This window comes from Magnolia sinica, chromosome 16, assembly GCF_029962835.1.
Source record: "Magnolia sinica isolate HGM2019 chromosome 16, MsV1, whole genome shotgun sequence".
NCBI lineage: Eukaryota > Viridiplantae > Streptophyta > Magnoliopsida > Magnoliales > Magnoliaceae > Magnolia > Magnolia sinica.
The window spans coordinates 73,447,404-73,473,732 of NC_080588.1; the positions used below are offsets into that span (position 1 = coordinate 73,447,404).

The 26,329-nt window shown below is 41.9% G+C and overlaps 1 protein-coding gene across 1 annotated transcript; it reads right to left on the reverse strand.

The window, feature by feature from the left end:
- Positions 1 to 79: 79 nt before the first annotated feature.
- LOC131229791 (succinate dehydrogenase [ubiquinone] flavoprotein subunit, mitochondrial) lies at positions 80 to 23,715 on the reverse strand. The gene is made up of 16 exons (XM_058225807.1): positions 23,491 to 23,715; positions 23,227 to 23,397; positions 6,387 to 6,474; positions 5,785 to 5,931; positions 5,548 to 5,688; positions 4,501 to 4,586; positions 4,307 to 4,399; positions 3,935 to 3,998; positions 3,579 to 3,722; positions 2,660 to 2,847; positions 2,380 to 2,554; positions 2,114 to 2,284; positions 1,766 to 1,835; positions 1,516 to 1,636; positions 1,339 to 1,376; positions 80 to 429 (listed from the first exon to the last, which is right to left on the reverse strand). Exons 1-16 carry the CDS (start codon positions 23,593 to 23,595, stop codon positions 327 to 329), a joined length of 1,905 nt encoding a protein of 634 aa, XP_058081790.1. The 5' UTR covers positions 23,596 to 23,715; the 3' UTR covers positions 80 to 326.
- Positions 23,716 to 26,329: the final 2,614 nt, after the last annotated feature.

Here is a 26,329-nt window from a genome sequence, read left to right on the forward strand (position 1 = left end):
CATCCATTATCAGTGATTGTTCCTAGCCTGCATATCTAGATGTATCCATCAGGTATAAATTATGTCTACAACTGCCAGATGATTCAAAGAAAAAATTAACTGCGTTGCAAGTTTACAAGAGATACAAACAACTTTTCAAGAGCGTAGATGCGGATCCAATTATTATTTCAGATAAAAAAGATAACTCAATCACACATTTCAGCTTCTCCATTCTGATGTTGGATAAAATGTCTGGGAAAAGACTGAAATGTAATTACATTATTGGAACCTTTCTTGGAATCAGGAAATCCTCCCGAGCTACCACCCATGCTTAATGAGCAAGGGTTTCAATAAACTCGCGCTTTAGGCGGGAATGACTCAACTTCATCATCCAGTGTGTTCAAGTGGACAGGTCTGTATGCAAGCCTCACTTTCTCATTTTCCCAGTACCTGTAGAACCAAACAAATACTGATTATGCCCCCATGGAAGAAGACAAGAAAATAGAAGAGCCAGATTCAGAAAAGAATAACTAATGCATGTGTTCCTGTTCTTCCATTTTCTTTTTCTTTTTCTTTCTTTTTTTCTTTTTAAATTCAAAAAACAAATGAAAATCTCAGTCCACATGGAAGTAAAATGAACCATAGAACACAACCAGCAACGTAGAAGCTACGAGTTCAGTCACTGAATGTAACAAACCTGGAGATGATACTCAGATGCATGAACCTAAGAAAATTACTCCTGCTAAGTTCAAAACCAGGATTTTTAATGTCTTCACCATTTATGGTAGGTTCAATACCATGAAATGCATACGAAAATAGATAATGTAGAACCACGGCCCAAACTTATTTGCTTAGATCGTATAACCTTTAACCTAGAAAATGCCAACTGTAACAAAATTCAGTATTCAATAAACCTCCAAAGTATGGCCATGGCGAAGCTACTTTCTACATAAAAAATTACAAATGACTATGGTGAGATACAGAAACAAATAGAGATGGTAGTTGCCTACTTGGCACTTTACAGAAGCATGGATATACATTGGCACAAGTCCATTACGACTCATCGACCCCAAAACACAGGGTATGGGGAGATCAAGATAGTTAACACTCTAGTATTTCATTATTTAAATTTTTTAATATTATCTTATAATTTTTATTTATTATTCAAATATAAAACATACTCAGCTAAGATCGAGCCACATCCAGAGCATGGAGCCCAAACCCATACCCATGTTGTGTCATACTCTAACACCGTACTCCAAGGGGTTTGAAGGATCCAATAATGGATATTGAAGAAGGGGTTATTGGAGAGAGAGAGAGAGAGAGAGAGAGAGAGAGAGAGAGAGAGAGAAGACTAACCCCACTGTGTGCTTCATCCAATTCTCATCGTCCCTTTTCTGCAAACAGAAGACGCAACATTACACTTAAAAAAAAAATTAAATTTAAAAAAAAAAAAAAAAAAACAAAGAAAAAAAGAAAAAGAAAAAAGGAGAGAGACAGGAGAAATGAGAAATTTGTGTTATAAGTGAATCGGACCGTAAAATCTTCGCGGGCATGTGCACCTCTGCTCTCCTTCCTAGCCTCTGCGGAGTGCATAGTTATACATGCATTGATCAAAAGATTTTCCAGTTCTATAGTCTCTATTAAGTCAGAATTCCTGCAACCAAATGCCGAAAATCAGATCCCTGGAAGTTGGTAGAATTTATAGTTATACATGCATTGATCAAAAGCTCTCCAGTTCTATAGTCTCTATCAAATCAGAATTCTGACAAGTAAAAACATTTACCATATCAGTGTACGGTCACGCAGCTGAACATCATGAAAGCTCTGCCACACTTTGTCAATTAACTCGCAGCCTAAAAGGCCAAAAACATACATGGTTAAAAAAAGGAGCTCATAATGACACATGCAGTCAATGAAATATTGAAATGTAATAACATGGATACTTCCTGCCGCTAATGTTACTACTGCCATGCTAAAATGACTAGATCACAATTTCATTAATAAACAAATGAGAAATGTTCCAGAAGCATTTAAAAAACCAAAACAAGGAAAGAAAGAGTGGTGCTATATTTTTCTTCCATTCTGCATCTAAATGGGTGATGAACAGAGGTGGCGATTTATAATGGAATACCTTCTTCCAGTGTTTCCTGAGTGCGAAATACTGCAGCATTAGTCTGCATCACCCGCTGCATATTTAGACGGATTTTTGAAGTCGGCAATGAACCATTTGAGTTCCTTAACTTATCCAGCCATGCAATGGTCTTCTCCCCAGCATCGCTTTCCAGAGGTTTTTGTTTTGCTCCTACAGGATACCAAATCAATGCTTGCTAATTTGGGGCACAGCCTCACATGGAGAAGTGGGTTGCAATACTTGAACTCATGGAAAAGAGAACCTACCTGGCTTATTGATCTCTGCGACCCTATTTGCACATGCTCGGCCAAAAACAACAATGTCAAGAAGGGAATTTGCACCAAGCCGGTTGGCTCCATGAACTGATGCACAAGCTGCCTCCCCAGCAGCCATTAATCCAGGAACTACTGCATCTGGATCATCACCTTTGATGTCAACAACCTGGGAAGCAAAAGACATGTTAAAATTTGAAACTGGAAGTACAAATTAAAGCAACAGCCAGAAATTATAACAACCAATTTCGTCAGTGTGCTACTCCATCCTTACCTCTCCATGGTAATTTGTAGGGATACCACCCATATTATAGTGAACTGTTGGTAAAACAGGGATGGGCTCCTTGGTAACGTCTACACCGGCAAAAATAGCTGCAGTTTCAGAGATGCCAGGAAGTCTCTCCTTGAGAACATCTGGGGGTAAGTGATTCAGGTGGAGATATATGTGGTCCTTTAGCGGTCCTGTGGAAAATTAGTATAATTAACTGCATAGTGGAAGTATTTATTATAAAAGAACTCAGAGAACCAAAACAGTGAGCAACATATAACTTCAACTACAACTATGAAAAAAGACATGACGAGAATCATGAGGCTCGCTAATTAAACTGAACCAAAAGGGTTAGTAAAATCGAACCTCAAATGGGCTCATTATAGATCTAGTATCTGCTATATAACTTGGATGCAGACACAAGCCAACATCCGACATGGATGCCAGGTGTCAGATTAATGGTACCTTTAAAAGTCAGATTCACCAGCACGACCATACAATGCTGAAATAGCAAATATGATACTTTAATCATATATTGTAATTTTTATATATTTAAAGTCTTGATAAATAAATAAGAAGAACAATGCATCTAAAAATAATAATATGATTTAGAAGAGCATCCCAAAATAAGAGACAACAATAGTTAGACATAAAAATTAGTTTTTTCTTGACATGTGCCAACAAGGCACTATTTTAAAGAAGTGACTGTGTCCTTGTTAAATGTCCATTACAAACTGAAGACACCTAGGAACATGGACAAGCGGCTTGCATTGTGCTAGTTAAACCCTGAACCAAAAAAAAGTATCAGCTAGATCCACAACTGCCAACCGGAGACACAGTAAACATGGCCAAATTTATCTGACATTTCTAGCAAAAATTCTCGAAAGTGAAAGAGTGTTTTCCAGGTTGACATGAATATGCATACCTACACCACGACCTTCTCGAATTTCCATGGTCATAGATCTTGAAACTACGTCCCTCGATGCAAGATCCTTGGCAGTAGGAGCATACCGTTCCATAAACCGCTCTCCTTCACTGTTTCTTAGAATACCACCTTCACCGCGAGATCCTACACATAGCACAGAAGAAAGGAACCTATAATTAAAAGTGTTGCATTTGAGAAGATAACCATTTCAGTCTCAATTATCAAACAAATCAGCTACAAAGGAAAATTAGCGAAAGGGGGATGGGACCACATATCTAGCATATATTTTACTTTTTCCATGAAACATAAAATTATGACCTTCAACAATAAAAAGACAATAATAATAAGACAGAGACCTTCAGTAATGAGGCACCCAGCACCATATATACCAGTAGGGTGGAACTGCACGAACTCAAGATCCTGCAGGAAGAATAGCCGACAACAAAGCACATAAATAATGAATCCATGAACAAGAGTCACTTCCAACTAATGGTTTGACTCGCCCAAGTTGTGCTGGTTTAAGAGAAATGAACAAATTTGCATGCAATGTTTAGTGAAGATTCTTCCCTTTAAATAATTTATTTATTTTTTTTTTTTTATTTTTAAAGTCGATATATCTTGATCACCTCGTACTGAACTTGCTTAGCCATACCAGCTCTCTGGTTGGCTAAGTTGGCAGTCTTGTGGAATTTTAAGCCTACCTTCCAGCTATGGACAACAATACAAACCTGAAGAGGTATCCCAGAACGTGCAACCATTGCATTGCCATCTCCTGTGCATGTATGAGCTGAGGTAGCAGAGAAGTAAGTTCTACCATAACCCTGATAGGAAAGTCGAATGACAGTTAGGTGTATGTATGAACCACAATACTTGTTCAAGTGGTAAATTGGACGATGTACAATTCAATAACAAAATCGGTTACCCCTGTGGCCAAAATTGTGGAAGCAGCACGGAACCGATGAAGGGTCCCATCCTCCATATTAAGTGCAATCACCCCTTGGCATGTACCTGAAGCATAAACAATGATGGGGCAATTACTTTCCAGCAAAATCCTGATCATCACCGAGATACCATCTATGTTTTTTTTTTTTCTTTTTTTCCTTTTTTTTTTCCTTTCTTTTTTTCCTTTTTTTTAAAAAAAAAAGAAGTTTATCAAGAAAAGGAAAACGACAAAAGGCGACTTATTGCAGAACATGATGAGAAATCATCACACGCCCATTACAAGAAAGGCCTTTCCCCCAGCACTCAAAATTTTGCCCTGAACTACACAGCCCTTAAATATTAAAGATATCTGGGAGATCATCACATGCCCATTACAAGAAAGACCTTTCTCTCGCACAGTCAAAAATTTTGCTACAAATCACATCCCTTAAATATTAAAGATCCCTTGCATATCAAAGATCCCCGCACTACCATCTACCTTTTAAGGACAATGTGCAACACGAGAAAGCTTTCCACCTGATGTGGCTAATCCTAAAGCAACCCACAGGTCATATGGAACATGAAGAGAACACTGCAATTTGCAGCATGGAAACATTAACTGGTTACATTCCATGATGGATTTGTAATGGTCTATGCAACAAGCAAGGCTTGCTGAGCCAAAAGCTCAGTGCCTAATGAGTTTTGACACGACATTTCCTTGACAAAAAGGAGAAAAGTGAAGTCAGCAAACACAAGGAAGAAAAGCACATGGATCTGGCTGGTCCATTCTTTAGTTATCTGGTGTATCCTACCTTAATATGTCAAGTTATAACCTTATGATTTCCCATAAAATGGAAAAGAATGCCACATAAAATTCAAAAGATAATCATTCAGCACCTTCTAGCTGCACTGAAGCAATTCAATTGTATCACACTCAACATGTGTTTGACAAGTGAGAACCACAAAAAGTTCAAATTCAAATCAGAAGAAAGCGAGATTAGGTCAATTTTTTTTGGTGGAGAAATATATCACTCAGAAAGTAACTTACCCGTACTGTCCATTATGAGATCCAAAGCAAAGTATTCCACGAAGAACTGTGTATTGTGTCTCATTGCCTGGCCATAAAGCGTGTGCAACAAAGCATGACCAGTTCGATCGGCAGCACATGCACAGCGATAGGCCTGCCCACCTACAATTGCAACACAGAAGACGGTAAAAATCAGGAAATGTTACAGATAACTCGTGAAACTAACTACCCCTATAACAAAGTGTTGAGCATGTGAACCTTTTCCGAAATTCAGGCTTTGACCACCAAATGCACGCTGATATATTTTCCCTTCTTCAGTTCGGGAAAATGGCAACCCATAATTTTCAAGCTCTATGACAGCTTTTGGTGCCTCTCTACACATATACTGGATAGCATCTTGATCGCCTACATAACGCAACAACAGTCCACTTTAAGAACACTCATAAAACAGTTGCAAGAGGAATTGCATACAAATTGGCCACCATAAAGGGCAAAAAACACACAAAAAAAAACAAAAAACACACTCTCAAGACTCCATTGCCCATTAACTAGTGGAAAATGTAGAGATGCTCCATTAAGTTTGATTCAAATTACATAACATGTAATAACAATTGTAGTTAAGTAAATACTTAGAAGGCAAAGAATGTGTAGAAGATGTTTATGAAAAGACAATATAAGAGTACAGGATACGGTAAAATATTTCTTACCCAAGATTAGGAAGAAAGAAAAGAAAGAAAGAAGAACTGATGCAAGGAAAAGAATTTTGATTTCTCATTGTAACTCAAATAACCAAGGACTTGCAGAACATGCCATGTAAGTGAATGCCAAATTTAGAAATTTCTATCACTTGAATGTATTACCTAACCAATCGCTTCCTTTGACAGTGTCATACATATGCCACCTCCAATCGTCTTCAGTCATATTTCCTAAGGCTGCATTTATACCTCCCTGCAAAGAATCTACTAGCACAAATTAGCATGCATTCCCATCAAGATCTAGAGTAACAAAAGTTCTAAAAGTTGATATACTCTGAGGCAGCTCTCCTGAAGGAAGTAAGATACACCTAATACTAATCAACCAATCTTCAGAATAACCTAACAGAACAGGCCTGATTATTCTACAACAGAAAATGGTAACAGAATGGAATAATTTTCTACTTAGCTTATTCTTTTGGGTGCTTGATATTGCAAGCTAGTTTCAATCTCCATGCATCATTAAAAAAGACAAATAATCAATCATTTATACAGCAGAGACGGGGTCAATAGGTGAACGGCAACATGACAGATCTGCACAAAGGTCCCAAGCAAACCTCTGGATATGCATTTTTCAGTGAAGCACTCATGAGCAGTTTGACATTTAAAAAAAAAAAATTAGAAAGATTTGACAAAAATTATTTACATGAGCATACGAATGAGGTATATACCATCATTTGATTTTTCTTTTTCTTTTTTTTCTTTTTTTTCTTTTTTTGAAAGAACTGAATATTGTTAAAGCCCAAAGGGCAAAAGAAAAGCACAACAAAAGACAAAATGATGGGATCTACCATCATTTGATATTAACCAATTATCATTATGCTATAAATCAGTGATAAGCATGATGGTAAAAAATGATAATAAATCAAGGAAATACATTGTGTTAGAGAACTTATCACCTGCTGCAACTTGTGGTGCCATACCATCTTTCCGCTAGCATGTCACTTGTGTAGGACATCCATTACATGAAAACAGTAGGCCCACCATGAAGATTACCCTTCTCGAAAATGAGGCTGATTCACTCTCTAGGGGCCACACCTGTAAGTTAAGCCGGATCATCAATTGTCCATTAATTCCAAAGGCATGGCCTATCTGATGAGCAAGCCAAACTGATTTTTGTTCCAGGGGATCTTCACGGTGGGATCTACCTTTTCCATGGTCCGGGTGTCCTAACCAAGTGTTATGATGGCGGTAAGATGGCACAGCGCCACAACTTACAGTATCGCTGCCTATAGGTGATCAGTTCTCTTTGTATTATACCGTAGTCAGACATCCTTTTTATGGCTGTAAGCTTAAGCATAAAAAGTTTGTATTGATTGCTAACTCTTAGCCAAGATTCAAAGGTCAAGTGTGAAGCTATATTAGAGAGAGGGTAGCTTGGCATCCACTTAACAAAAATCCTACAAGCCTTGAGTGAGAATCAAGGTATTTTGTAACGGTAACAGCCAACGCACATCAGCCAACTTGCTGACAGATATGATGCGGGCTGTATCAGCCAATACGGCCCTATAATGGCCAAACCTTTTTTTCTTTGGGAAAAAATCTCAAAAATTAGTGGTAAATTTCTTTTTAAAATGTGAGGATCCCAAATATGTTTTCTTTCTTGATTTTGGACATGTATTTGATGGTGTAACAGACCATTCTATAGTGAGAATGTTGTCCGTATTGGACCTATTGGTTATGTGTGTGCCCTATAAAGCCAATCAGATATTGGTTGATTGGAGCCAAGTCATTAGCAACCCTTTTATGAATGAAACTTAGCCATCAATGCCTACTTATAGCCTCTCTTATTATTTAATTAATTGTGTGAATATTGATGTAGGACGATTAACCACTTGCTCTAAAAGCTCGAACTATTAGATCATGGCAAATTAATCCCTTCATCTCATAGCGCAGGCCCCACATCTCATGGGTTAGAACCTCGGCCGAACCCCCCTCATGGGCCCCAAATCACATGGGTACCACCCACCCCGAATGTGTCCCCGCATCCCACAGGCTACCCCACTCGAGCCCGGTGTGAAATGCGCATTAATCACCCCTGGTGAGGAGTCTCGAACACAAGACCTCCTCCGTGGGCCCCGCCCACCCCGAGTGTGCCCCTGCATCCCACAGGTGACCCCACTCGAGCCCGGTGTGAAAATGCCCCTGCATTAATCACCTCTGGTGAGGAGTCTCCAACATGAGACCTTCCGCTCTGATATTAATTTGATGCAGGACAATTAACCACTTGCTTTAAAAGCTCGAACTGTTAGAGCATGGCGAATTAATCCATTTATCTCATAGCGTAGGCCCCACATCTCATGGGTTAAGACCTCAGCCGAACCCCCCTCGTGGGCCCCGAATCACATAGGTACCACCCACCCCGAGTGTGTCCCCACATCCCACAAGCTACCCCACTCGAGCCCGGTGTGAAATGCGCATTAATCGCCCCCGATAAGGAGTCTCGAACACGAGACCTCTTCCGTGGGCCCCGCCCACCCCGAGTGTGCCCCTGCATCCCACAGGCGACCCCACTCGAGCCCGGTGTGAAAATGCACTTGCATTAAATATACAAAATATTTTTTATATGGGTTGTAGGGATTCCTTATGGATTCTCTCTAGTGGGCCCATGTAAAAACAATGAAGTGGACACAACGGCCTAGATTGGAGAGTTTTGCTACCAGGGTTCTTGAATACCCTAAATACCATAATCACTCTAGCAGAAGTGAGCAACACGAGAGTGTTTTAAATAGCAAATAGCATGTAGAGTAGCATTCACCCGTCTGAAGTGTGAGGCATAAGCTACATAGCATGTAGCATAAGCTACATGTTACTTTTAGATTTTTAATTGAGGTTGTGCTTGGTTGCACTAATTTCATGATTCACCAAATTATACTGATGAGTAATGAAATTTAACATTTTTTCATGATATTTGGTGCAATCAAAGGCGACTTAAAAGTGATAGAAAAGGGTAATCATCAAGTATAAAGGTAAAGAAAGAGCAACAAAGTTAATTTAATATTGTTACTTATATTATTTTTACTAAAAGCATTAAACATTGAAAATAGAAAAATGTAACAAATCATTGAAAATGTTATTTGATTTTAATGTTGTAATGAAAAATAACTTGTAACGTGAGGTACGTAGCGCATGGACTAGCCTATGTAATGTGTAGCGTATGCAAATTATCATGCAGCGCAGGCAACACACGACTTAAGCTATTTTCATGAGCTACGTAGCGTATACACATGACTTAAGCTATTTTCATGAGCTACGTAACGTTCAGGCTAAACTACGCTACGTAGCGTAAATTGCATGCTACATAGCATAGATATTTAAAACACTGCCAGGACTAGTTGATGTGATTATCCCGTGTGATGAAGAACCAACGACTAGTTAGGATGGTTCAATCTCCACCATCAGGCACCTTGTGACCAAAGCCCTTCTCCACATGGGAGTGCAAACACCATTAGATTACAAGTACAGTAATTTACTTGATTGGATGTTTGCATTGGTGGATCACATGAAGCCTTCTAACTGAGAGACTCATCATGCTCGTGTGGATTGATCATGCACTAGCTTTGGCTGATTCCTTAGAGTTGAGGTTTTATGAAAATCTTTTCAAAAGATTGCTCGATAACCGCTAAATCCTATCATGTACGTGTTTTTTCTGACTGATGGACATTTGCTGCATGGATCGTTTTGTGGTCCACCACTTGTGTTGGCATGGGATTTTGACTAATGGTAGACGTCACTAATAGTGGAGTGATCTAGATCAATTTGAGTGCATGGGAGAGGCGGATTTATGGGCTTTTGATGATGTGGGGCATATTGAAGCCCGTGGGGCCCTAATTTCCTCAAATAGATCATATCCTTAAGAGGAGAGAAGAAAGAGCCTTGGTCATCACCACCCCCTCCTCTTTTTAAAAAAAAAAAAAAAAAAAAAATTAAAGTAACGGGGATATATTAAAAGCGGAAAAAGGATACAAACAGGACTGCTGAGAGAGCAAAAAGGCGAAAGCACAAAAAGGAAACTATAAGCCTAAAAAGAGAAAATCAAAACCAGAAAAGATAGGCACATTCGAAGCCCATTCAATTAGAAGCTTTTTTGCTTTCAATCCCACAGTCAGAGCCGATGCGTGAGCGTTGTTGAAACATCTATCATTTCTCTCCTTCCAGACAGCCCACCAAATGGCCACAAATGCCATTTTCCAAACCTTGGATTTCACCTTACCCAGCTTGAAGCCATGCCAGTAGGCAAGAAGAGAGGAAGCAGAAGAGGGCACATAGCCAACAACGCTGAAGCAAGAGAGAAAATTCTGACGAATCTGAGGGACAAACGGGCAGTGAACGAAGAGGTGATCGACTGATTCATCACTGTCCATACAGCACAGACAGATGTTGACGAGCTGCATACCTTTCTTCATGAGGTTGTCCACTGTGAGAATCCAATTTCTAAAAGTGAGCCAGGCAAAGCATATGTATTTAAGAGGAATGGGGTATCTCTAGATGAAAGGGGAGGTCAGCGAGACTGAGTGGAGGGAATAAATGAAAGTGGAGTACAAGGATTTGACGGAAAACTTGGAAGATTTATCTTTGGTCCAGATAGTCTTATCAGGTTCAGAGGTAGACGGGTTAGCCCTAGATATAACAGAAAGAAGGCCTGCGTAATGGGTCACCTCCCAATCATGAAGGTTTCTACGGCATCTGATATCCCAAACAATTCCAGAATCCAAGATGGAGAAGAAGCTACCGGTAAGACTATTTTTATTAACAGCCAGGCGATAAATTGAAGGGAAACAGTCCCTCAAACACCTGTCCCCAATCCATTGATCCTCCCTGAACCGAATCGCCGATCTGTTTCCCAACTAGAAAGCGATACTATCAGTGACCACCTTTTTGTAACGCAGGATACCTTTCCAAATGGGAGAGGCTCTGTAAGCTGTGGAATCCCTTGTCCACTAGCCACCTGAAATCAAACCATATTACCCTTTGATGATGGTATTCCACAAAGCTTCCGATTTCAAGCCGAGTCTCCAGGTCCACTTCCCCAGCAGGGCCTTGTTCATGGCCTTCAAATTTTTTACGCTCGCACCTCCATTTCTAAAATGGCTACAAACTTCTTGCCAATCCAACAAGTGGAATTTCTCCTAGTTTTCCTTGCCACTCCACAAGAAATCTCTCCTTAGTTTGCCGATCCTATGCATTACCGCAAATGGACAAAGACGAAGTAAATAGGGATATTAGACATAGCAGCCTTGATGAGCGTGAGCCTCCCCCCCATCGACAGGTATCTACACTTCCATGTAGCCAGCATCCTCTGAAATTTTTTGACCACCCTGTCCCACATGGATATCGGAGGATTTGTAATGGCCAGCGGCAAGCCCATAAAAAAGGTTGGAAGAGAGGTAGTGGAACACCCCAAAATCTGAGCATAGGAATTGAGATCCAGGTCAGAGACATTGATCCCAAAAACTTTGGATTTGGCCATGTTTATGAGCAGACCAGATACCACCTCGAAGCATTTGAAGGTTGTATGGAGATTAGAAATAGCATCAGAATCCGCTTCGCAGGTGATCAGAGTGTCGTCTACAAATTGAATATGCGTGATCGGGATTTTGACCTCGGGCATCGAGACTCCAGAGAATAACCCAGCATTTTGACCCCTAAGCATCATCTGGGATAGCGCTTCAGCGATCATAAGAAACAGAAGAGGGGACGGCGGTTTGCCCTAACGAATGCCCCTCGAACTGGAGAAGAATCCTTTTGGGGCACCATTGAGAAGAACCAAGAAATGAGGAGATTCGACGCAGGCCTTCATCTATGTCCTCCATTTCACTCCAAAACCCATATGGATTAGCATGTATTGAAGAAAGTCCCAGACCATATGATCATAAGCTTTTTCTATGTCGAGCTTACAGAAGACCGCTTTGATCCCAGCCTAATGACAAGAATGGAGAATTTCATTGGCAATCAACGCTCCATCAACGATTTGTCTTCCTTTGATGAAGGCATTTTGATGCTTCGAGATGAGCCTGTCCATAACCGAAGCTAGCCGAAGGGAAAGGACTTTTGCCAGAATTTTGTAGGGGCCCCCAATTAGACTGATAGGCCTGAACTCCAAGAAGGAATTTGCTCCATGGGTTTTAGGAATTAAAGCGATGAAAGAAGCTCCGATGCCCTTAGAGAGCTTTCCCCTTTCATGGAACTCGTAAAGGAAGTTCATGATATCAGAATGAATAGAGTCCCAGAAAGATTTGAAGAAGCACATGGGAAATCCATCAAGCCCCAAGGCCTTGTCACCACCCATAGCATTAATGGTCGCTTTAACCTCCTCAACCGAGAAAGGGGCCTTCAAGAGGTTAGCTTTAGAGCTAAGAAGCGAACGAAAGTGAATCCCATCCAATCCGGGCCTAGCCCAACCTTCAGAAGAAAGAAGGGATCTATAGTGGAGCACCGCCGCTTCTTCAATCTTCGTTTTGTCGTCGACCTATCTTCCGTCCACCGAAATGCTATGAATAACTTTCGCCCGAGCTCTCATATTGGTGATGCTGTGAAAATATTGGGTGTTCTTATCACCCTTGGAGATCCATTTTGCTCTCGACTTCACCTTCCAAGAAATTTCGTCTTCAAGAGCTCTAGAGGAGATGGATTGGATGATTTGTATGCGTCTGGATAGGACATCTAGAGGAATGTCATTAACATCTATGTTGGAATCGATCTGTTGAAACTCAGTCAACAAAGCCTCAGTTTCGCCTTGTCTCTTCCTAAACTCTGCATTCTTCCATTCTTTCAATTTTTCCTTCAGAAGACGAAGCTTGCACAAAAGCTTATGACCAGCGTATCCATCAGTTGTAAAAGAAGTCCACCAATCCATAATCTTCTGATGAAAACCTTCAATCTCAAGCCACGCAGGGTTGAATTTGAAGGGTTTGGGGCCCCGGTCTATGTCGATCACCGAGAGGAGGATAGGGCAGTGATCTGAGGTCGTTCTAGGCAGGGCGATCTGAACCAAAGATGGAAACTGGTCAATCCAGTCAGTGGAGATGAGAAACTTATCTAATCTCGATTGGATCTGAGCTTTGCGACTGTTGGACCAGGTGAATTTTGCTCCGGACAGGGGTAAGTCAACCAGTTCCTAGGCTTGAATCCAGTCGGAAAATGACTGCATTGCGAGGCTTGATCTCCTATTGCGAGAGTGCTCTAAGGATAGCGGACCACGTTGAAATCGCCCACGAAGCAGCAAGGCCCTGAATAGGACTGCCTAATGGCAGTCAGTTCCTCCCAGAAATTGGACCTGAGTGATGCATCATTAGGACCATAAACAGCAATAACGATACCACGAAATGAAGAAAACTTATCTTGAAGGATGCCAGCTTTATAGAAAACCCCGGTCATGAAGAGCTGCAAGTCCCATTTGGAAGATTTCCAGGCTATGAGAATGCCTCCCGAGGATCCAGAAGAGTCAAGCGTCACGAAGTTGGCATCCTGGACACCCCATATCGTATTCAGAAGACGCTGAGAAAAAGACGGAACTTTAGTTTCCCGTAGGCAGATAACATTCGGATCCTTTCTCCTGATAGAACACTTGATCAGGCTCCGTTTCTGCTTGGAGCCAACTCCCCTCACGTTCCAAGAAAAAACTATCATTTGGGCACCGAACTGCCCTAAGGACCCTTTCTTCCGCGCCTAGATGATGACGCAGAAGCAATCGCAGGAGAAGGTTGAAGACGGAGGAGTTCTCTGTTGCTAGAGGAACGAAAAACTTGTTTGACGGAGTTTTCGGAGGAGGAAGAGGTCTTCCCCTATTCTCAATAAATTGGAAGAGGTCCGTATAATCTTCTTCCCTGTTAACAAAAGATAGGCCCAGCGATCTTCCCACATTCCCCACTGCATCTCTGATCCATTTTTTTTCATGTATTTTTTTATATAATTGTTCTTTGCTCTTCCTGTCCGAGTGGACCACTGATTGTTCTTCATGATGCTGATGAGGAAGAACTGAGCACATCTGAAGAGGTTCTGCTGAGATAACTTCCGGAGGGACCTCCTCTTGGAAGAGTGTGAGAGGGCCTAGATCAGCCTAATCTTTGGACGTGGAGTTGATAGGGGAGGAGGGAATGGATGAAACAGAGCGGGAGTCAGAGAAAAGGTTTTCTGACGAGTTATCTCGCGAAATATCGTCTCCGAGAGTGGGTATAGGTTGGTTGTGGGAGGGTGAAATAGGGTAGTATGATATTGGATGGAGCAGATTAGTAGGTTTATCGGGTCCAAAGATCAGGTGAGATACATAGGAAGGGTTAATGGGTACGGGTACGGAAACCTTCAAAGATCCCCATTTGCTCGGGGATAGTCGGATATGGGATGAAAACGGGCCCGCTTCGACGGACCCGACGTCAATGAGTGACGTCAGCCTGGGGGATGCAGGGTTCTCCTCCACCTGGGCAGTACTTCTATCGTTGATCTCGCATTTGGAAGACACGTGTCGAGATCCCGTCGATCTTCTGTCATCCTGATTGAAAGCTCTCGGCTGTATAGGGAAGGGGGCACCACGTGTCTGCACCAGGGTCATTTGATGGGAGAGACAGTCCGTATTCCGAGATGTCGACGTAACCCCCAGGACACGTGTAGAGAGGGAGTTGGGCGCGGATCTCTTCATGCCGACTGTAGAGATATCATCAGCCGGAAGAGACGCTGAAGAAGGCGAGGGACCGCCACGTGTCGTTTGAAAAGGCTTTTCGCTGCCTTTCTGTACCATCGCTACAGGAGAACTGACACGTCTCAGATTTAGTGGTCCGCTGGAGTAGGCGAGTTGTGCTCTGTCTTCCCGCGATGATGGCTGCATGTGTATCGTCGGTTGGCCTGTCGATTCCTTTGCTCTCCAAACATCCCCCCATTTGGGATGCGATGATATCAGCGAATCTTTCTGGACTGGAAGGTAGATGGTACGGTTGTCGATCTTCACACTGACATGGGCCAGGAGGGGGATGCCTTTCTTCCTTCTTACCCTAGTGCGGATGACTCCCAGCTTCTTCCCAAGGCGGGTTTTCGAATCGATTTCCAGAAGGAAACCCACTCTCGATGCCGCTTTCATGAGGAATTCGTCATACCAGCATTCTAAAGGGATGTCCCATATAAGAATCCATATGTTTTCTTTGCCGAATATGGAGAATTCTTCTCATGGCATAATTTTTGCAATCGGTCCACCATAGTTAGGATGTCTAGGTTGAGAGTTGGCCAGATTTTCACCCATAAAACATCATGCCCCCTCTCCTTTGGACATATAAAGGGAAAAGAGATGGGAAAGGGGAAAGAAAATAAGGAGGAGAGAAATCTTCTCTCTCAATCTTTATGTCCTCTCAATGTGGTCCATCTCATGGACGAACTCCAGTTAGATCTTTTGATCATGCCCCTACAATGTGATCAGAAGAATGTGGTTCTCTCATCTCTCCTTCGCTAGAGATAGATTAGCGAGAGGCCTTAATGCAAGGGCATTTTCACATCGGGCTCAAGTGGGGTGGCTTGTGGGATGCGGGAGCACATTCGGGGTGGGCAGCCCACGAAACACATGGATTTGGGGCCCGTGTGAGGGGGGTGGCTTGTGTGAGGCAGAACCCATGTGATTTGAAGCTCACGAGGAGAGTTCGGCCAAGGACCTAACCCATGGATTTGGGGCCTGTGTTATGAGATAAAGGGATCAATTCATCATGTTCTATCAGTTCGAGCCTTTAGAGCAAGTGGTAATTTGTCTTGCATCAAATTGGTATGAGCGGGAGGTCTTGTGTTTGAGACTCCTCACCAGGGGTGATTAATGCAGGGACATTTTCACACCGAGCTCGAATGGGGTAGCCTGTGGGATGCGGGAGCACACTCGGGGTGGGCGGCCCGTGGAACCCATGGATTTGGGGGCCGTGTGAGGCGGGTGGCTCCTGTGAGGCGGAACCCATATGATTTGGGGCCCAAGAGGGGGCGAAACACATGGATTTGGGGCCCACGAGGAGGGTTCGGCCAAGGACCTAACTTATGGATTTGGGGCTTAAGCTATGAGATGAAGGGATTAATTCGCCATGCTCTATCACTTCGAGCTTTTAGAGCAAGTGGTTAATTGTCCTACATTAGGCCTTCTTCGTAGGAGGAATGGCACTGGATCTACGCTTTCATTAGAGTTGATGACTAGGGAACAATCCTGACCATTCATTATTTCTTTCGGAGCACTAAATTCATCTAGATGAGGATCCATTTATTTCATTATTAAAAATTCTCATGTTTTTCAAAATTACACTTTTATCTTTCATAAATCTCAACAGTTTGTCAAGCAATGTCAACTTAACCTAACGAAATTCGACTGAATACACCCTAATCAAACACAAGTCAAGCATGCTTTGGTTCCCAGCTTTCAGTTCAATTGCTTTCATTTCTGGTTTACATTTTGTAGTTTATGAATATCCAATGAATCCAATTAATGGAATACAATTTGCCATCAAAGCATCCACCCGATGGCATCAATTTTCTATGTTTGCATATTTGATTCATTCAGTTCATGGAACTTATTCACTTTACTATCAATGTTTTAAATAGCTATGTTATGCACTGTGTAGCTTAACCTTTAGCACTACGTAGCTCAGCCTTTAACACTACGTAACTCATGAAAATAGATGGCATTGCATGTAGCCTACGCTATATGATAATTTGCATGTGCTATATACTATACAGACTACGCTACATGCTACGTAGCTCGCATTACAAGTTATTTTCATTACAATAGTAAAATCAAAATTTTCAATGATTTTATATATTTTCTTTTTTCAAAAAAAAAATAGTTAATTTTTTCATTGTTTTAAGTAAACTAATATGAGCAAAAATATCAAATATGTTTTGTCGCTCGTTCTTCATCTTTATACTTAATCATTGCCCTTTCCTATTACTTTATGTTGCATTTGGTTGCACCAAATATCATGAAATTTTGTTAAATTTCATTATTGATCAGTCTAATTTGGTGCAGAATATCATGAAATTGGTGCAACCACGCACAACCTTGAGTAAAACTCTAGAAGCAGTGTGTAGCTTATGCTACACGCTATGTAGCTTATGCCTCACGCTCTAAAGGGGTGAACACTACACCACACGCTATTCGCTATTTAAAATACTGCTCACTATGAAAGTAGTCAATAAGTTCTTTGAGTATTATTTTCAGATCTCAAGTTCAGATTTTCTTCATAAAGTTTTAGGTGATTCTAGGAGCTGATGATTAGCGGGTTTGGAAGAATTTTCGTCAAATAGGAATACAAAATTAGGGGAAGCCAAAGAATTTTTTGGGAGATGGGAACTGATTAGAGTCATGAATTTTCACTAAACAAAATCCATAAAGCTGAACCAAATAGCTAGGAAGGAGCTACAATGAAGACGATCAATACAACAATGATGAGAAACTATTTGGGAGAATTTTGAAGTCGCTAATTTGCAATTTGAATTGATTGAATCATGGCCAATGCTAAGTCAATTCAACAAACTGAATCAGTTTGATTCGCTTGGTTCAAAGTAGAATAGGGAGCCAGCGATGAGGACATCACGTGCACACGCACGCCCCCTACGCATGTACGCAAGGAGGGCCCCATCATCGATCTGGATCGATGACGACGTCCAGGGAGGGCCTCTTAGTTAGAGGACTGCATTTTGGTTCGTTGAAGTGGACCCGATAGTCAAGTGAATCCCACCATGCGTTCTCATGATCATGGTCCACTATTCTAATTAATCTAGTACTTTGAGTTTTACTTATTATTGTTATTAGGAATATCATGGACGGTTTAGATTGCTTTGATTAGTTGTTATTTTTTATTACTTCGTCTCTAAGTAATAGATTGTGCACATGGCGCGAGTTAGGGTTTTAATATAAATAGGCATCCCTTGTAGTCTTTTTTTCTTAATGAAAATTAATAAAATTGCTGCGTTTTTTCTGCTCCTCTAAATTTCTGAGTTGTGGAGATTCAATTGGGTATGAAACTCTCCCTTCCTCGAAAGGCTAACTACCGTGGTGCGAAGCCACACCTATCCCGATTCGCTCCCACCTTCTTCCATCGATATTTCTCTTCTCCTACAAGCATTCTATCTGCAAATCCATCAATATTTGTAGGTGTTTTTCTCTCTACAGCAGATTTCCAGAATTGGCCCTGCAGGAGGGCTGAAACTTCGACGGAGCACCACGCACAAACCGTGCATTGGATCGAGTTGAGAGATTTGGGGGTTTTGGAGTCCATCCCTAGCCGACCAGGGCCAAGGTGGCCTTTGTCTGAATAGAAGGCCCTACACACGTGCGGCCGGGATCACACGCACGTGCGTATAGGCCATTGTCGTTGTCCATACGTGCGGCACTTCTCCTCTTTTTCACTCCTCTTTCACCCAAAATCCCTATACCTAACCCTAAATTATTCAAATCCCCAATTTTATGCAATTTCTTCAAACTTAGGGTTCCCCGAATTGAAATTTCTGAATCCCTTGGATTGGAGAATTATTTTTATGCATGTGTGGATGAATTTACCCTCCTTTGATTCTTATTTGATCTATAATTTTGATTGATTCAGCCCTAGCATGTGTAGGCCTAGATCCGCATAAGATTCCCCTTAATTGAGTGTTTGAACTTTTATGTGGGATGTGGAATTTTGTGTAATTGTTTTTGAACTAGTGTGATTTAAAGCCTAAAAATCTTGCACATCATACTTGAATTTCATGTCCTGCATCAGCCAAAAATCGTATTATGTTAAGGTTGGGAATAAATTCAAGATTATCGAGTTTCCCGACGTTGTGCGTGGAGGGTTTCCAGGAAGGATGGGCACCAATTAACTTCCCCAGGGTGTGAGAGAGGGCAGGGACCGTGATGGAAATTGTCGTTCCAAGGGACAAGCACACGGCAATGCTCCAAGGCTTTGCATTTGTTCGAATGAGCTTAGAGGAAGAGTTGGCCCCAGCAGTGAAGATGCTTCATGGGGAGAGTTTCGGGGGAAAGAATCTCTTGGTTCAGAGAGCTAGTTTTGGCCCTAACCACAAGTATAGAGAGGAGAAGCAATTGGAACGGAGCAGTGTCATTCATCATTTGACTTCGAAGGCCCTTCAAGACAGTTCCATGCAAAAGGCTCCCTTGAAGGCAATGGGAACAAGTTCCACCTCTTTTAGAGACAGTGTCTGGCTGGAAAGGAGAATCCTAAAGAGCAAGTTCATGGAGCCAAGCAAGTTGAGGGAGCCGTCACTGCCCCAGACCTAGAAAGGGAGCCGAAAGGGAAATGGGCCTTGAATCCTTGATGGAGATTAAAAGAGGAGAAGTGGTGGTTCGCATGGAGGAGCCAATTGGAAAGTCATGGGAATGGCTACAGTATTCCGTAGTTGCTGCAAAAAAAGATACACCACTATCCCTCATGTCAGAGAGTGGTTGGACGAATGTTGCCAACTGATGCCGGAGAGGTACAAAATCAAGCCAATAGGTCGAAATGAGGTACGGATACGTCCAAGTCAAGCGGTGAACAAGGATTTGGTTCTCATGGCTAGAGCAATTCACATAGACGGACCGATCGTCCACACATACAGTTGGTAGGACTTTTTCATTTTCGAGATGGAGGAAGCTTGGTTTCTACTTTGGGTTGTGCCGCTTGAATTCTAGTTTCAGGACTTCTTCCTAGCGATAGCTGGATGTATAGGGGAGATTTTTGCGATCAATCCTGCCATAGAGCTCGGGGAGGAGCTGGGTGTGGTTAGGGTGCGGGTTCGGAAGAAGAAGGGATTAGAGACCCCTAGTTCCATCTCTACACTAGTTGAGGAGAAGAGAGTGGTGACACTACTACAAAAGGAAGAGGCAAAAGATCCCCCAATGCGATGGAGAGGTTTTTGAAGGCAGAAGGACTAGCGGAGGAGCGGAGGTCAGCCATGAAAGCCGGTCCGGAGAGGCTGAAGGAACACAATAGGTGGATGTCCGTGGACTACCAACCAATAGGAGTCCTTTGTGTTATAACCCGGTTAGGGGAGAGGAGGTAGGTGGAGGGTTACTGCCCCTACTTGCAACAGGTGGCCCTTCATGCACCATGGGAGAATCGATCAAGATAGGCTCTCGCACAACCCTATATTGGGCAGGAAGTTTGGGTGCCGACCCTGATCCGATTCTAGAACATGGTGCTGATCCAACGAATGGGAAAGAGAGCACCCAAAATCCAAGCCTTCGCCTTGTTCGATGCCTCTGGATTTTGAATCGGATGGCACCGATTTGGACACGTGTCTAGTGGAGAATCACGCAAGCTCGGATGAAATGCTTGCACGTATGGACGGCTCCTCACACGATTTGGTCGTAGCAGACTCCCTTGCACGTGAGCTCTTACTTAGGTCCCCCGCACATGGGATTCCCCCAATCAAGCTCTCGCCTTTTAACTCGGTTTCAAATGCTCAATTCCTTTCCGTTGATTCCAAAGAAGATCAAGATGCGAGAGGGAACCAAGCAATCTAGTCAACTGCGCTCAGGATTCCTTCAGAGGCGCAAGCTAATCAGGATCCTGTTGACTCCTCGTAGGATGGGTTAGACATCAACACGAATCTAGTCCTAGCGCTCAAAGGGAACGAGGTAGGGAAAGATGAGGACAACTTGTTGGTGTTGGTTGTGGCTAAAGAAGCAGAGACGGAGGAAGGGGAAATCCTATCAATTGATGATCAGTATGAAGATGACATGCTGGAAGATGCACTGGCCATCACCCCATTATGCGCAGAGAAGATGACCAGAGGTCCAATACAACTTTGTTGGGCAAATGGATATGGAGGTTTTCAGTAGGAGGTAGTAGGTGGAGGGAGCTTATTTCTAGCAAATATGAAACTCAATAAGCGAGGTGATTCATGAGGAGCTCCTCTTTATATAGAGCTTCGGGAATTTGGAAAGCGATAGCGGCCATGGAACATTTTGTTCGCAGGGATGTCTTTTAGGCTTGGAAATGGAAAGCGTATTTGCTTTTGGGTTGATGTCTAATGTGGAGATAAAGCACTTCAGGACCTTTTCCTAAGAATTGTCTGATTAGTCATTGATCGGTTCACTGTGCTTGCAGATTGTTTCTCTGTTCACGAGTCAGAAGTGGTTTGGTCCCCCTTATGTCAAAGGAACAGGTGAGAAGATGAGATTGGTAAGGTTGCGGGGATGCTGGATCTCCTTAATTCTACTAAGAGGGTGATTCAAACGGAGGGCCAAATTTTTGGAGTAACCGATATGGACAGTTTTCCATCAAATCTCTCTATAGCATCATTTCTAAGACAATATGTTACCTTCCAAAATCTCCTTTCCACCATTGGTTCTATAGAGCACCACCTCATGTCACAGTGTTTATCTAATTCATTGGAAGAAGAGGATTCTTATGGTCAACAATCTGCAGAGAAGAGCTCTTGTTCTCCCCAACGTTTGCTTAATGTGCACGGAGAGTGAGGAGATGATCGACCACCACTTCACACGTTGCCCGTTTGCTGCTTGAGTATGGGATCACTTCTTAGATTTATTTCATATGGTCTACGTAATGCTGAAATCAGTCAAGATGTTGCTTTGGGCTTGGCATGGGGGCGGAACTAGTGGGGCGAGCAAAGCCTCGGGGACACTCCTACTTATGGCTATGTTTTAGGTGATCTGGGGTGCTAGAAATGGGCGGTGTTTTCGAAACATTCATGAAGGTTTTGGTGAGGTCATTAGCAAAATCAAAGGCCTTCTTTCAAACTGGGCGGGAAATGTATAGCTAGCTTCAGTTGATTCTATACTGGTAGCATTTTTGGTTGTTTTGGGCTGTATTCTTTTTTTGCGTTTGGCGAGCTTCTTAATAAAATGTTTTTAGCTCTAAAAAAAAAGTAGGGAGTTCAGTGAATTGAGAAACTATGCCACAATACTTATCTTTGCTCTCCACCAGATCAACAATAATGTGATGGGCATGCTAACAAATCCTTGTTATAGTCTACTTCTTTATAAGCGCAAAGTGAGTTCCCCCAGTTCACACACACCTCATTCTTTACTAACTTGTTTGTTGTCTTTCCCTAGTTCAAAAGAATGCCATGTTGTGTTTCTTTTTTCTTTTTCTTTTTCTTTTTTTTTCTTTTTTTTTTTTGTCTATCATCAAAAGAGGCAGGAAAAAAAAAAAAACTTCTTATCAGCAATCAGAGTCCTAAGATATCTGCAACATTCAAACAACACAAGTTTGCCTGTCCTCCTCTCCATTAGAGGCTCAATATCTTTCATAATCAATTTAATGTCTTCCTCTCCATTAGAGGTTCAGTATTTTACACAATCAGTTTTATCTTACATAATGCAAGCTTGCACTTAGTGGTAAAGCCCATGGTCATATGCAACAGGCAAAATTTCAACAATCAAATGGCCAAGAACGTATTATTCAATGGAATAGAGTTTCACTGCATTGCCCATCCAGAGTGAAGTCCAACAAACGAACAATCAAGGACCAGATCAATACCTGTTGTATGCATCAAGTAAAATAGCCTAACTCCGTGAGGCCCACCATGTTGTGATTGTAACATCCACTCCATCCATCAGGTGTTAATTCTCATTCCCGTACCTATCCAAAACCAGCCCTATCCAAACCTCAGGTGGGCCATACCACAGGGAAAAATGTAAACCTCACCATTAAAACCTCCAAGTTCAAGCAGCACAGCCCGCCTGATCTATACTCGGGCTGATTTTTCGAATCTGTCGTTCCTGATGATGTACACCTAATGAGTTGGATGGAATACAAACAACATGTGGGCACACCTGTACGGAATGCTGGCCCCAGACAAAAACAACACCGCAACTTACAGGCATGCAAACGACCTCATAATCATCAAAAGAAGCAAATAGATTAAATAAATAAATAAACACCCCAGATTCAACAATTCCAGCATCAAAATGCCATTTTCCACAATCCACTATCAAAAGAAAGCCCCCCTTCAGTCATCGAGAGCGGAAAGATTATCGCATCCGTACCTGCGCAGCAACTGTATGCGATCGAGTTGGGAAGAGCTTCGTAATGCAAGCAGTATTGAACCCGTGCTCGGAAAGCCCAATGGCCGCTCTGAGACCCGCGCCACCCGCTCCAACAACGACCGCATCGTATGTATGATCTACGACGGTGTACGATGATCGTCCACCGACCGCCTGATTGAATGGAATCAAAACAATGAAAATCAAATCCGAAAAAGGAAAGAGATGGAAAGAAGAGAAATGAAGGGAAAAGGAGAGAGGGCGTACGGAATCGGTGGAGAGGGATCTGGAAAGATAGGGTTCGTTTGCGACGGATGTTCTCTTTACCGTCGCAGAGGAGAGGCGAAGTCCCCTTGATACGCAGCGCCACATGCTTCTGTACTCCTTCGGACGAGTCTCTGCGTCTGTAGCTGCTTCTGTACTCCTTCGGACGAGTCTCTGCGTCTGTCGCTTCTCTGCTGTTGCCTTCGAAATCGGAGAGCGAGAGCGAGCTTGGGAATATGATACTAAGGGCTCCGAAAATGACACTGGCTGCTTAGAAAACTGCGAAAATACCTGGGAGCGGGTTATTTTGTAATTAGAGTTAGGTGAATGGTCAAGGACACGGGAGCGGATTAGGCCTTAACCCAAGACGGTGGGGTCCACCTTGATGTATGTATTTTTATATCCACGCCGTCCATCCGTTTTTTCAGATATTTTTAAGGCATGATCGAAAAAAAAAATGAAACAGATCCAAATCTCAGGTGGACCATACCATAGGAAACAGTTGGTTTTTTACCATTAAAAACTTCTTGTGGGCCACAAAAGTCATGAATCAATCTGATATTTTGTTTTTTTCCATTCATCCAGGTTTGTGTGACCATATCAACAGGTTGGATGGAAAATAAACATTACGGTGAGCCCTAAGAAATTTCTAATGGTGGAGCTTTCAATCACACCATTGTTTCCTACCCTCAAATGATCCGGCAAAACGGATGGGTTGCATGGACCTCGAATACATACATCAAGGTGGGCCCAACGGTAAGGGCCCCACTGTCTTAGGTGAGGCCTGGGGCCGCACCTAATCCACTCCCTAAGAATACATGGTCATTCCAAAATGTAGATGTGGACTGTTTGTGAGGTCAAGGGTATTGTGTTCATGGGCCACGATGAAGAACTCACATTGGTTGGAGGATCGTTTCCTTCCCAATAGTAGTACCCCTGCTGAATGGACAGTATGAACCATTTTAAGAAAAGATCCAACCATCAATCTGAATCATCCATTTTGTGGGCCCACCTTGGATGGTGCAAGAATCAAGTCAATCAGCCGATCATAATCATCCCATCAATGGCTTGGAAACTAACGGTGAAAAAAACAAGGACCTTTTTTTACGGTTTAGGATCATCTGGGGGCATTTTTTTTCCTTTATTTTAACATAAACGTTCCAATAATCTCTTTTGCTACAGTGAATGCTCCAGTAAATTGACTGTGTATAAAAATCTCAGATGATCCAATCCACCGTTGATTTACCCTTATTTTCTACAACCATCCTTCTCAAAACCATGGATTAGACGGATAGAATTGCATAACAAAAGTGATTCTTTATGTCCATGATAGGTCCTAATGAATAGAGGGATCATATTATTGATTGGACTAATTTTGTATGAATGATCTTGACCATCCATATTCGACACCATTCATCAAATGGCTCATGTTTCTTATTTTGCATGGTAGCCAATGAATGTATGTTGAACCTAATGAATAGATCAATGGAATGGACTGGACCATCTAAGTGTCCTTACTAGCAATATAACTTAAAATGCTTTAGACAGCATTGGAGCATCTGTCCTGTCTAGGTAGTGGCAGTGGGCTGGACCAGGGCTGCTCCTACCTGGCCCTACTCCCGCGGGCATTGCCTCTAGCCTGACCCTGGACTTAATCGGGCCAAAAAGGCCTTGACCTTGGTGCTGGCCCTGGCCCTATATGGCCAGGCAGAGCCAAGGCCCACTCTGTTTGGGACTCATAGCCTTACAGGCCTAGACATGTTTCGGCCATGGCCTCAGTTGGTGCACCCCGGAGAAAACCCAATGCAGCCTCAGTCACCCAACGTACATGCACCCAGGTTAAGAATGGGAAAGAGAGAGAAGAAGACCAATGAACTCTTCAAATAATAAAATGCTTAGAAGTATACTTAAAAATAAAATTAGTCCCAACATCATGGCCCACCCATAAAGAAATACTTCTGATTCCAATTACCTTTAAATTTAAGACTAACAAACACAAAAAATAATTATTTGAATTTGAAATACACCAATTTACCACTAAATCCAAGGTGCTAAACAGAATGTGAGTTAACTCAAAGTTGATAGGATCCAATGTATCTTGTCTCAACCCTTACTTTAAGGCAAGTTGATCTGATTCAACCCAAACCAGAACAAGACTCTACTTAAAACCAAACAAGTCAGTCTTAAGTGTCCAAGTCTTCTAACGATGGGTCTAGTTGATGTTTTAATATTAACATAGCAGCATAGATAAACTATCATCATTTCTCTATACTTCTAGAGACTTCAAGTTCAATTAACTCCATAAACTTGTAGGAATTATATAAATGCATAATATAAGTGTTTGACAAGTAGACTCAGGTTGTTAGACTGGAACACGGCTCAAACCAGATGGTTGAACCATTTTGGTGGCAATGTCAGATATGAGTTTTAAAATACTGCATTTAATTCACCCCCCAAGAAAAAGATTATGCATATATATAAATTTAAATTATTTAATTTAAAAAATTATTTTAATTTCTATACATGCACATATATAACCATTTTTTCACATTGTTCTTGGATTCCAACGTATTATATCTGAACATTTCATTCTCTTAATTTTTGTAGTTTTCAATTTTTACTGTGTGTTTTAATCATCGAGACTAAGTTAAACATGTGCAATTTCTATGGGGTTTTTGTTAATATCTTTTTCTAACCATGCAAAGGATTTATAATTGCTAATTTATAAGTGGATTTTACCATTTGGACAAGGTCTGAACAAAAATCGAGGTGCATGTATGGGCAAAAGGTTATTTTGTAGTTTTTTGCAAAATTAGGGGCTTTAAACGGTAGTTTTGGTTTC